Here is a 13,870-nt window from a genome sequence, read left to right on the forward strand (position 1 = left end):
TTTGCTGTAAATTGTCTGACTGCATTTAATTTTAGGTTATTAGGTTATTTGAGAAGTACAGTTTTAGCTAGGATTGTCTTTCCTCTTTCATTCCTAAGAGTTACCTGTACAATAATTAAAAGTAAGGAAGGGTGGGAAAGTGAGGGGGGGGGAGGAGGAGGGAGAGAATATTTAGCAATTAAAGCACTTTTTTTTCACCCTTTGCATTGGCGCAAGTAAATGAGAGGCTGGGAAGCTTGTAAAAATGTGCATTTGAGGCGTGGGGATATGTGTGTTGTAAATGTGGTTGATGGGCCCTAGATTCCCAGTGTGAAGAGTTCATTAGACCAGATGTTAGGACGTACAGGTGCAGGGACACTGAATTAAGAGGAAAATACCATGTCTGCCAAGCAAGAGGAATAATGAGTATAATGGACAAGAAAAAAATTTATGTGTACTACCTAGAGTAAGTAAAGGCTTTTCATGAAGTAATTGCCACGTATGTATGGCAGTGTCGAACAGCACCTCTTCAAGAGAACCCACGTGTCAGAATGTCTGAGTATGAAAGGCTTGGATATTGTACTTATAGTACTCTCCACTCTCAGCATAAGGGATGTTTGTAAGGTAAATAGAATAGCTGCTATTCTAGGTTCTGGCTCAGTACACCAGTCATTTTGATCTCTACAACACCAAACAAATAAATAGCAAAAGGCCAGACTTCAGGGGAGTTACACCAATTTACACCAGCAGAGAGAGGTTCTATCCCCCAAAATGGAGAGAAACAAAGTGAAAAACTAATCAGAATCCACAAGTCTCTGTGTATGTGTATATAGTGTAAACAGGACTGGCTTCCTACAGAGCCAGTCAGGAAGCAGTGAGGTAGAATTTGAACCCCAATGTGTGTGTTACAGTAACAGAATAACATGCTTATATATAATGTTTCTTGTATTTCATCGTCCAGTAAAATGCTGGAGCTATTCACCTTAGGCAGAAATGAACAGAAATCCCAAATGTCCGTTTAGCCAGAATTCCTGATAGCTATACCTTGATAACTGGTCTAAATAGATCTGTCTGTCTTTGTCCTTCTGGGGTGGGGGAACTCTCACATTGCTTCGTAACCTAAAACTCTCTATCCTTTCCTTGAGTCGTTCCCACTATATGCTATTCTGCAATAGCTATGGTATCCCACCAGGTTGATGGTTACCACTTTTACTTAGTCAATATCCAGAGTCTAATCTCTTTTTGCTTCTTAGGGATTGGCCTTGTTCCTAGCATTTTCAAAATGATTGCAGTGGGAGACTAAAACAGTGGGTTAGTCAAAATCATGTCCAAGAGCATGTATTATGAACATCATTAAAGCTCTGAGTGCATTTTTTTCCTGTAAATTAGATTCCCAAAGTTGTTGTGATATTTTTAAAGTTGTTTTTAAATATGAACTGGGCAGGTCTATTCTACTAAATAGCATTTAACAATATGAGGCATCATCATGTTTTTTCTGTAATTCTGGCTAACCAAGTACAGAGCTATTTCAGCAAGCTGCGTCCTTGAGCTGCTGTGTTGTCTGTACATGCTAATAAGGAGAATGAGTAGAATTAATAAGCAAGTATGAGATGCAGACATGGTTTTTTGAAAATATTTCCAATCCCTTTTAACACAAAAAGAACACAAAGCTACTGTATTATTTTAAAATAAGTTAATTTTATTATTTAGCTTAGTATTTTGGGGGCATCTATTGTTAAACATCTGTCATGCTGCACAAATTAGAACACTAATTTTAATTATTGTTGAACCCTGTGACCTGGGGCGTGGGGAAATGGCTCCGACATAACAAAGAAATAGGCAAAAGTAAGGTCTGAGAAAAAGTGGAGGACAAAATCAAGGCTGTACTGATCTGAATGGAAAGCCCTTACAACAAGCTTTCTATCCAGCTACAAAGAGACATCATAATTAAGGGGGTATGGGAGTTCCACAGATGGAAGACCTTGACCAACGCAATCCGAGTAAAACCCTGGGATGGAGAGCAGGGAAATCCCAGGTGATCTCAGCTGCCTTTGTGGGGTATATGGTAATTGAGGGTCACTCCGGTATCTCAGTCGTAGATTATTAAGAGCTTTATATACCATCAGTAAGTCCTTGAAGGTTCACCAAAAGGTAGTGCAGATCACAGAGGGTACTCACTAATCCACTGTCCCTGTACCAAGAAGCAAATAGGCAGTCATATCCTACAACTGTTGAAGTTTCTGGGTCAATTTCAAGGGAAGCTCAAGTAAGAGGGAATTACAAATAACTAGCCTGTACTTTTGAAAGGTATGAATGACCATAGCAACATTCATGTTTAACAGAGAAGGGGAGACTTTCTAGAGAAGCCAGACATGGTAATAGCTACTTTGGAGTACCTGCTTTAACATGGCCTTCCATGCTAAATAATCAATCCAGAGTATATCCCCTCCATCAGCAGCAAACCCAGCATCTTCTAATTGGCCAGAATTGCACAAAATTATACTACTCAGCCTCATTTAGTTTGCTTGGTCTCACCAAACATGAGATGGACCTCAAAAAGGGGAAGACAGTCTGACAGTAATGCAGGACAGACTATGCATATTTCCCATTCTGTTCTGTTATCGTTATCATGGAGGGGAACCAGAGGAGAAAGCAGCCCCCTTCTAATCTGATTGAACTTCTCAACGAAGACTGAAGACAAAAGCATCATAATAAATTATTCTTAAAATGTTTCTTTAATTTTTGTTTTTATTTTGTTTCTAACATAGTTTAAAAGTCCCAGAAGCCAGCCTTTTTAATAAGTAGGCAAGTGGTAAAAATTAATACCTTCTAAGTTCCCTAGCACAGTTGTCCAACAGATGATAATAGAAAGAAAGAATGTGCCGCCTGCCGGGCAAATTTAACCCACAGAATTCTATTGTGTGGCCCATAAAAACTGTAGGAGCCAGCATGGAGTGCTTCACCTTAATCAGAGTGGCAGCAGTCTACTCCATTTTATGCAAATAGACATAGCCTTCCGCCTCCTGCTTGTGGAGTTCCAGCAGATAAAGTTTGGAGACCCCTTGGTCTGAGAATGAGGTTCAGTTTATATATATTAGGAGTTTTCACCTGAGTAGTTAATTGTAGATAAAATAATCTTGCTAAGCATTAGCAATAACAGAATATTATTTTGGAATCTTAATGAACCAGGAAGGGACTATTGTTGCTCATATTGGGCCTCCATGAGAGGAAGAGAAGAGCAACAATCCATCCCTTTTGTATGACTAGGTTATTTTGTCTTTACATCTTAAATATTTTGCTACAGAATCTTCATTCTGCTTTGTCTGGATAACACTCCAGATGTAAAGTGGTGCTGGTTGTTGTTGGTTTTTCTTACCACATTCTTTGGTCTCCCTTAAGTTTCATCCAATATTTACTCATACATACTCCCGCTGAACCCAAGAGGAGTTGAGTAAACTCCGAGCAAGGACAAGGATTTGGCCAAATTGTAATAATTTCCTTATATCATCTAAATGTTTCCCTGTCTGCTTGGGAAAGGTATTATTCAGCATTACTCCTGATGATTTTGGTGTATGTTACAACTCTTGGCTCTTTGAGCAGGAGCTGAAAATTATATACTCTTTCTGCATACTTTACAGTAAGTCTTTTGTTGTTTGTGATGCGATATTGTTTCTGGAGTTTGGAATGTACTGTATGAATCTCTTATTTAGAAGCAAAACAAAAATATTTAAGTCTCACTCCCTGAGGTAGAAGGGTCTGCTGGGCTACTCCATCATCCACTTGTTGGAGTGCCACATATTGTTCAACAGGGACTTCTCTGGCTGGCCTCAGGAGTTTCTGAATAGTCTTTCTTTAATTAAAAAAACAAACAAACAAAAAACAAGCAATACTACAGTATTCTTCAGTTATGACTTAGAACACCATGTAAGCAATAGTGCTAATCTAATCTGATCTGGCTATAGAATATAGTTTATTCATATGCACACACACACACTATCAAATAAGGAAAGACTTAGGGTTTGTCTGCACTCACTGGAGGATCAATGCAGGGGGATCAATGCATCAGCAGTTGATTTAGCAGGTCTAGTGAAGACCCGCTAAATCGACCGCAGATCGCTCTCCTGTTGACTCCTGTACTCCACCTGAATGAGAAGCGCAAGGGGAGTCGATGGGAGGGCGTCTCCCATTGACATAGCATAGTGTGGACCCTGCAGTAAGTAGATCTAAGTACGTCAATTTCAGCTACATTATTCACGTAGCTGAAGTTAGGTAACTTAGATCGATCTATTCACCTCCCCCCCCACCATAGTGTAGACAAGGCCTTAGAAATTCTTCAGATCATTTGGAGGAGTCACTGTTGAACAATGGATGGAGTTTGTGTGTGTATATATGTGTTTTCATTTGTAATTTATTTATAATATGGGTGATATAGTTACCTTTGACTATTTTGCACTGTGAGGAGTGAAAAAACACAGGCAAAATGAGGTGGAGGGGTATTCAGCAAGGATTCAGTGGAGCGCCTGCAGGGGAGATACTATTAAGGACACATGAAACCAACAGTGGTGCATTTGAGAACCAAGTCTGCTTTTCTTCAATAAGGTACTGAATTATTCACAGCGAGCTTTTCTCTTTCTTTAAAACTAGAAAAGTAATATGTTAAAATCTGTAAATAACCAGAACAATCAACTAGAATTAAAAATGATTAACTCTCACAAATAACTATTAATTAATGCCTAGTTGCCTAGAGGTAATAATGAACCCAGTTATCCACTTTTTGTTCAGTGAAAACCAGGTGATGTATTCTTAGAAGGTTACAAACAGAGATGCCCTTTGCTTGATTCTTAGAGAGAGAAATTCACTAATTTTTTACCTGAACAATGTGTGTGGTGATTGAAGTACCCTCTCATCCCCACTAGAGGGGGGTTCCTTCCATGCCGGGCTGTAGTGCTTTTTCAGAAAAGAAGTATGGGGAAATTTCACATGACTCTGTATCTTGCTTGAATATTGTACAGAATATATCCTACAGTGTCTGCAGTCCCTCATCCCTGATACATCCTAAATAAATCTTTGTACAAAGTGGTGAAAAATAAACCAAATAGAGTACAGCGTGCATTTTTAAAATGCCATACTAACAAAGAATTCAGATTGATATTTTATTGGACTGTCTTCAAGATGAAATAAAATATTATATCACAGAATTGGTTTAAAAGTCCAGGATCTAAGAGCTTGACAGTGCCTCTTTGATCCTTGCTGGAAAAATAGAAGTGACATTATCAGGGCTATTCCGGTAACGTTTGTAATTAGAACCTCCAACCAATGTGATAGCTATATTCTGGGGTTTTGGATTGTGTTTGTAAGACTTTTATATAGGAAATATTTCCATTTTTAAAGAGAAAGTACAGTATAATGTCTTAAACTTGCTTTTATTGTTTGGGGTGTCACAATTTGTTGCCATCTTTGATTCCATGATTCGTAGGGGAAAGTGAAACTGGAACTGATGTTTTGTAAATGCATATTTTGAAACTGTGACATCAAGAACATTCTCTTTTTCCCTTAAAGGGGAAGGGGAGAGGGAGAGAGAGAGAGGTTATACTTTAAATATCACTTTAGTGTTGAGCCATATGAATTGTAGGGGTCTGAGCGTGATGCTTAGTTCTAATCCTGCATCTAATACTTAGTCCTTATGTAGCCGTGGGCAAGTCAGTTAACCCTGTGTTTCAGTTTCTGCAAACTGTACTATGGATATTTAGCAACCTCACCAGAATTGATTATTTAGTATTTATAAAGCCCTTTGAGTATTAAGAGCTCATAATTATCATTATTAGATTGATTTTATTTATGCGAATTTTTCTTACTCTGTTCCCTGCCTGCTTCACATCCCTCTCAGGATCCCACTTGGGAGCCTGTCAGGGCCATTCCTTAATCAGCTGGACAGGTTACAATTGAGGAGCATGTGGCACGTGCTCTCTTCTCCATCCTAGGGTCCATTAGAGCGCCCCTTCCCCTTTTTATGTACAGAATGAATAGAGGTTCTATGTTGTTAGATCATGACACAAATATGTTAAAGTGCTGCCATTGTTGTTAGTTTGTCAGCCTTTCCATTATAAAATGTCTTTTTCAGAGGTTTATAACTCAGGCATTCAAATTTGCTCCAGGCTGAAACTTGCCATTCATTTCTTTTCTTGATTTGCTTGAAATCCTTCTTTCGTTTTTTCACGTTAAACTGTAGATTAGATACATTAGTTCTAGTTATACTAGTTGTATAAATTATAATGCAGTATTAGCATTTTAAAATAAAATGTAAATCAAAGGAAGGAGGTGTTTTCTAGTGTTTAAAGGAGGCAGGGACTAAGGGTAGGAATCGTAAATTCTGTTCCTGGCTCTGCTACTGACTTGGTGCCTGAACATGGGCAAATCACTTAAGCTTTCTGTGCCTCTTTTTCGTATATGTAAAATGGGATGAGGACACTTCCCAACCTCAGAAGGGTATTGTGGGCTTAATCAATTAGAATTTATAAGAGCACTTTGAGATTCTCAGTGTAAAAGTGCTGAAATGTGAAATATTGACAAGAAGCTGACATTTTCAATGGAAAATCAGGTACTGTGCTTGTTTTTCCATTCTCTCAGCTCTCTCAGTCCAGATTAATAGGTTACCAACTCCTAGACCTGTAAACTGCAAGGCAACCAATAAGTAATTTTACTTTTGGCACTTAACAAGCCTATGTCCCTTGAGCTCCCAAACCTTGCAGTCAGGCAGAAAACAGTCTTTGCCAGGAGAGATCTTATTCTCTCAATTCCAGAGTTTCAGAAGAATCTGCTCTGCCCAAGACAGTACAGGGGTCTGTAAGTGAGACTTTATGCTGCCTACTTTCCAGTTGTAGTTTTCCCACTTTGCGATGATGCAAGAGTATTAGTCCTAGTGGGGAGGAGTGAAATGGGGTAGGAGTTTAGATCATTCTGATCTGCTGTGTCAGATAATTACACTGCCGGGTGATTCTAAATGTTCACAGGAAACTTCTTCCTGTGACTCAACCTCCATTGGAAAACATGGTTCCAGCTGTATTACAGTAAAGTGTGTGGCACTGGAAAATTGCGGTCTGCCCTCTTGGCATGGCTTAGGCAGGTAACCTACTTTGTGTGTAGGTCTTAAAGAATGATTGTGGAGCTCCCTCTTTCTCCTCTGAGGATTTTTGTGGTTGGTTGATAGTTTGGCATGGCCAATTCCCTATTTAGGTTTCCATGTGGTAGACTACACAAGGGCCCCCACTTTCTGGATATTCGTTTGGCCTGGATTCTGGTGCTGTGCTCAGGGAAGGTTTCTGATAGTGGCTAAATTTGAAATGATTTTTCTCCTTATAATTTCAGGTTGAAGTCTTGGCCTCGGAGGATGCTGCATTTGGACTGAAGGTGTGTAGTTTGATGCAGTTTTGTTATATAGGTCACATCAATTTAGACTGGTGGATCCAGTGTCACAGAAGAGGCTAATTTCCTGCATGAGATTTGGGAGTTCTGTGATTCAGATCCACCAGTTCAACAGCTATCCCATATTCCTGAAACTCTGAGGATGGAATGTGGGGCTGTTTGATAATGTTACTTCCTTTCGTTTACTCAGGGAAATTTGATTTAGGGGAGCCAAGGAGGAAAAGCAGAAGGTAGTGTTCTAGTGACTTTTAAAATTGCAGTTGACTGAATGTTTGTTCATGATCATGTTCCATAAATTTGAAATTCACAGGTCTTAACAATTAAATACTGGTAGCCATTATCTGATTTGCAATCTGTTGGTTAACTCATTTGTTCATGGCCCTTATTCACAATGCACCCCAAGCAGAAAGCAGTTTATTCAACAGCTGTTTCACCCTGTGTTCAATTGTAAGTGTATCCATGGCATACTGGATACGTGTTCCAGAGAACACTCCAGAGCTATTCTGCAAACTGGTTGGGGTGCATCCTAGCGCTTATTGGTCGATGTACCTTATGGTGTTGATCACAGTTCTTAATTGAATGCTAGTAGCAGATGATTTTAGGCAAGGCAGATTGTGTGTAGGCTATAGCAAGCTAGCTGAGAAGAGAGAATAGATAAGGGAGGGGGAAGAGATTGTAGGAACATTAGGGGTAAATCATGACAATGAAGAGTCCCCTGCTGCTGAAACCCCACATGCTGTGATACCACTGCAGGTGAGAAAATAGCAGTGATATTACTACCAAAGTGAAACAATCAAGAGAAGATGAAATAACTTCTACAAGTTTATAAGGAATACCATAAACAAAATTAGCCCAACCAAAAAAAAAAATCCTAAATTTTAACTCTTAAAAAGCATCTACACATTTATGATAATAAGACTTATGGTAATGTCCTTGTTGCATGATTTTGTGTTGTGATAGCTGATAAAATTATTAAAAAATAAATAGTGCTACTCCAGTATTATTTGAAGTATTTAACATATGGTAGTCAGCAGCATTTTCCATTTTTTATTTAATACCCAGCATGCATACAGACTATTCGTTGAATATTTAATAAACCTGGAGGGTCAACTCTTGTGAACTCATCTCCATAATCCTTCATACTAGCTGAGTAAACAGAAGTATTACTGAAGATTATTGTAGCAATAGCTCTCTCAGCCTAACTCACTGTGGAAAAGGCTATGCTATTGTTTTATGGCCTAACTTGCAGGTTGGTTTCGTTCTTAAAATCAACTTCATAGAGATCACAGTTTGAAGCTCCTTTTTACATCAGTAATTTTAATAATTTCTCATAATCTTTTGGATTTTATAAATCTGAATCCGTACAAGTGACACTTCTAGTATCACCTACTAGAGACATGAGTGGGGTCTTTCTATGAGATTTTGTAAGCCCAAGAGGTTTTTTTTTCTTCCCTCAGAAAGTAGCTTTACTAATAGAATGTCCGTATCTAGAGAAGGAATACCAAGGGATATGTGTGTGTGTATTTGGGAGATTAATAGCCCTTGGTATCTTGGTATCTATATTTATATCTATATCTATATAAAATACCAAAGGCTATTTATTTATATGAATGTATTCTCTCTCTCTATGTGTGTGTGTGTATATATATACACACACATACACACAAGGACACAGAGAGAAAAAAGATACACTCAAGTTTAGTGAATCCAACGTTCAGTTAATTGGCTTAACATTTTTTCTTACACCTGTTTCCAAAGTCTAAATAACTGTTTTCTTTCCCCTTAGAACTAAGTGCTTCCCCTTCCTTTTTCTGAATGCAAAATAAATGTCCCCCAGAACAGTACTAATGAGCAACACTATGCTAACAAACTTGTATGTGTGCCCATGGTCAATGAAAATAAGCACTGTTTGTGAGGAGAAACAATTTTAGATTCAAGATTCCCAACAATGATTCTGAATAGCGAATAAAAGTAATTCTTAAGTTATGAAAAAACAGTTTGTGTGGATTTGACTAACTCGCAAATAGAGGATGACTTAGATGAAAAGGCTTAAAATCAGAGCTTGCATGATGGTATGAGCCTGGATTACCAGTTTTTAGGCCGCATTTCTTTATAGGTTTAAATTGGGCTTTCTAGGAGCTGGATTTTCAGCTGCAGATACAATAAGTGCTTCACATTTGGGGGCACCAACAGGCTTTTGGATGTATAAGTGTATGCGGATGCAATGGGTGCTGGTGTATTTTTGTGGGGGTTCATCCATTGCACCTGTTGCTGAACGTTTGTCTGCTTGTCTTACTGTTATTGAAAGGCCTTTATAGTTGTATTTCCTTTAGATTTGGTGGAATAAAAAGGAGAAAACTAAATTACTAAAAGAAAGAGTTCATAGTAATATATGCTTTTGTTTTTAATTCTGCCTAATTATTTCATTTAGTAAACACATAATCTGGCAATGTTTAGGAATGTGTAACTTTCCCAAGAAAACACATACTAGGGGAATTAGAAAAACACTATTTCTTTACAACATTTGTGCTCCGTCAGGTGAAGGTCTAGTGAGACCATTGTTAGTTGGTGGATTTCTCCCCTCTCCCTTCCCCAGTAAACCATAAAACATTTGGGTCCTTGATGATGCTAGGTACATTTTAGAAATCTTCAGGATATTTTTGGTGTAAAATCTGCACATGGTTTTGGAAAAAATAGTTGATGTCTTTAAATTTAAATTAAAAAAAAAGATTAAAACATAGCTATTGGTCCACAGTATCAACAAATTCCATTTTTTAAAAGAGCCTTTTTTGGTGGACAGAGAGCATTTTTTCCCATATAGATGTGATTGGATGTGTGTTAAGTGCCATTAAAGTTAATGGGAGATTTGCACATTGAAAGTACTGTTAGATTGAGGCCTTTAATATCACTTTGCCTTTAGTATACTTTTTTTTTCCCCCTCCCCGCTCTGCTCTAGTTCTGTGAACTCTTCCCTTTTAGGATCAAAAGTTTTTTCACTGGGGTTAATTTTAATGGAAGGGTCCAAGAAAATGTTTTCTTTTTTTTGGTTCTGAGGCCTGGTCTACACTAAAAAGTTGGGTTGACTCAGCTACATCACTTGGGGGTGTGAAAAATCCACACTCCTGAGCAACATAGTTAAGCTGACCTAGCCCCCTGTGTAGACTGCGGTAGGTCGACACTAGAACCTAGTTCCTGCCTCTCAAGGAGGTGAATTAGCTATGCCAATGGGAGAACCCCCTTGGGGGCTTTTAAAAAGTAGTTGTGGTTTGCTGGTTAGATGGAAAGAGACCCCAAGCTTTATAACATGCTCTTTAAACCTCTCCTCTGAGTGGCTGGTAGAAAACAAAAATGATCAGCTGTATGTGCCAGCAGTCTTGTAGAATGGAGGAAACAACTCAATGTGATGCAACTGCAGCTTCTGAACTTGTGGGAGTGGTATGTGGTTTAGTTTGGTTTCTTCTTTACAACAAATTGGGATAGCTTTTGATTAACTTTAATATTTTAGGATTTAGCATGGCATTTGTGTGTGTGCATGTTCATGTACTAGGAGGGAGTGGGAAAACAATGGATCAACATGTAGGTGCTCTGGGACAGTTTGACCATAGCTGGCATATAAGAACAGCCTTACAGGGTCAGACCAATGGTCCATCAAGCCCAGGATCAGTCTTCCAACAGTGGCCAATGCCAGGTGCTTCAGGGGGAATGAACAGAACAGGCAATCGAGTGATCCAACCTCTGTCGTCCACTCCCAGCTTTTGGCAAACAGAGGTTAGGGACACTCAGAGCAAGGGGCTGCATCCCTGCCCATCCTGGCTAATAGCCATTGATGGACCGATCCTCCATGAACTTATCTAGCTCTTTTTTGAACCCTGTTATAGTCCTGGCATTCACAACATCCCCTGGCAACGAGTTCCACAGGTTGACTGTGTGTTGTGTGAAGAAATACTTCCTTTTGTTTCTTTTAAACCTGCTGCCTATTAAAAAGGTATTAGTCTTCCCTCCACCATCCTGGCTTCCTAATCACGTGTGTCTGTGTGTATGTGTGGAGGGGAGGGGTTAGGGTGCTAATTAAACTATTCCCAAAGGAGGGCAGTCATTATCTTCTTCACTTTTCTCTCAGGGCAATAGCATTAGGTTGCAACTAGGGCTTAGGAGCCCCAATAAAGGAGCCTGCTGAGAGGATGTGCCCAGTCAATGTGTCCACAGATGCCCTGGCCCCTTCAGGGTGCATGAGTCAGAAAGTTTTTATTGTCAAGAGAGAGGCCTTTGTGAGAATGGCTTCAGGGTTTTAGAATAATGGTGTCACACACCCAGTCTACATGCCATATACTGTGCATGCTGTGTTCTGTATAGTACATTCAGATTCGGTAGAATCTAAACTTTCATTTATTAAACAAACAAACAGACCCCCTACGTTTTTCATAGTTGCCAAGAAAAGCTTTCAAATGTGGAGTGAGGGTAAACTGATACAGTGATAGCTGCCTGAGTCTACAGACAACTCAAAACAACAGTTCTAAGAGGTGTATGCTCCTCCCTTCCATTAATCTTGTTGTACCCTAATGACAGCACTTTAAATACCAGCAGTAACTATTGCATTTCTCAGGATTTTAGTAGATACGTTGGGGAAATGCATTTCAGCAGGTGGAAATAAGGACCACCGGGAATGAAATTGGAAGTTGCTGCAGGAAAGGAATAGCAAAGGGAAAAAAGTCAGAGAGATAAAAAGACAGGAAAGGGGGAGCACAGACAGAGGAGGGAAGGGAAGGAATAGAAATAGAGGGCAGAAATAGTGGTAGTCCTGAAAGATAGCCATATTGAATGATGCTAAATTTGACAGTAAAACAGTGACCAAATAGTAACAACTAAGGCTGAGATTTTCAAAGCCTCCTAAGGGATTTAGATACCCAATTTTCAATAGGACAGCCAAAAATCTTAGCTTAAAAGGTTAGTTACTTACTACATAAGGGCCCTATCCTACCTTTGATCTTTGTACAAACCTCCAATTGACATCAGTGAGAGTTCCGCTGTGGATTGTGGGTAATTTCTAACGTGGCTCACTGACCATAGTTACAAATGGAATTCAGCCCGCTCCCTAAAATGAATTTGATACTCCTGCTTTAGAAGACCCTATCTTCGCTCAGTTCCTGCTCTCTTCTTTCCTTCTCTCTCGCTGGAGCCTTCAGTATCAACAGTAAACTGACCCAAATAATATAGAGTAAAAGACTATGTACTCAGTGTCTTAGAGGAGAAGAGTGAGATCACCTCTTTCACATCTCAGCTTGTGAAGTGCCATTAGTACTATTTGTAGAGGCAGCCACACAGCCTGCCTACTCTAGCTAATGCTGAGATGCAGTGATTCTAGTTTAATGCAGCATTAATTTAAATAAGTTTGTTAATGACAGTCCAGCAGCTACATGTCAGGCAGCACACAACTTTGTGCAACAGGAAAAGAGACACTTAGACTTGTACAGTGAGGGAGCTCCATCAAGAACTGGGGCTCTCTGCTTTGGTTTTGAGCTCTAATCCTGCCATTGTGAGTAGTTTTAAGATGTGTTGTGATGTAATTGGCTTAATCATTCCTATTATGTTGCTTTGTATGACATTAAGTTAGGATTATAATTTGACATATGAAATAAATGGTAACTGGATTAGTGATTTGCAGATGTCATTTAAAAACAACAACAACAAGGGCAGAAAAGAAAGCCTGTCACACTCTGTAAGTGGAATGTTTCCTAATGTTTAGAGGTAGAGTTATGCCACTGCCTCCCAAGCAGCTATGAAGTAGGAGGTAGCTCCACCTGTTCATCTCTGGGCGGGAATGTATTGTTGCCTTTGGGGAGACAGAGCTGTTTTATTTCCAATGAACACATTCATCATGGAACTGATTTTACATTTTCTCCATTAGAAGAAAAACATAGGAGAAGATGTTTGCCTTTGATCTAGAGTTCAGCAGAATAGAGAGATGGTTCTGTTAAAGAAATGTAATACGGCTGACATTTCTGATGGGGTTGTGTCAGTGCAGTGGCGCTTTTGGCATTGGTGATGGAACCAGCCAATCTTATGGTTTAGTGACATAGCATAAATGGATGACCTCATCTTCATAATTTAGTAACTGCAAGGATTAAGAGATACTATATGTAACTCTTTTTAAATATGCTGCTAACATGCAGATTTTTTTAATGCTCACATTTTTTGACATAAGATATCCAGTTTTGCAAGAACCAAGTGAAGTATATAAGCTAATCTTTTCGACCATTGCACTAAGGGGGGACCATAACTTTTTCACCCCAATATGCTATTTTTACTCCAGTTTACGTAGCTTCCTTCTTCCTCCTCCACCCTGCAAATGCTGTGTTACTGCAATAGCACAGCATACCACAATGCATCTTCTATAGCACATTCCCTCTTGTAGTCTCAGATACCATGAGTTCAACTCCCGGGGGGGGATTTAGATGGACAGTGAATCTTA

At 39.2% G+C, this 13,870-nt stretch overlaps 1 protein-coding gene across 11 annotated transcripts in view; it reads left to right on the plus strand.

Moving 5' to 3' along the window:
* Positions 1-13,870, plus strand: part of ARID1B (AT-rich interaction domain 1B) — a 413,974-nt gene that overhangs the window by 211,204 nt on the left and 188,900 nt on the right. For 8 of the 11 annotated variants that reach the window (XM_045009633.1, XM_045009635.1, XM_045009637.1 and 5 more), the window contains one exon: positions 7,345-7,386. The exons of the other annotated variants lie outside the window; for them this stretch is intronic. In XM_045009633.1, the coding sequence (XP_044865568.1) occupies positions 7,345-7,386 (42 nt within the window). The remainder of the gene's footprint in view (positions 1-7,344; positions 7,387-13,870) is intronic. 11 annotated transcript variants of the gene reach the window in all.

This window comes from Mauremys mutica, chromosome 3 (genome assembly GCF_020497125.1).
Source record: "Mauremys mutica isolate MM-2020 ecotype Southern chromosome 3, ASM2049712v1, whole genome shotgun sequence".
NCBI lineage: Eukaryota > Metazoa > Chordata > Testudines > Geoemydidae > Mauremys > Mauremys mutica.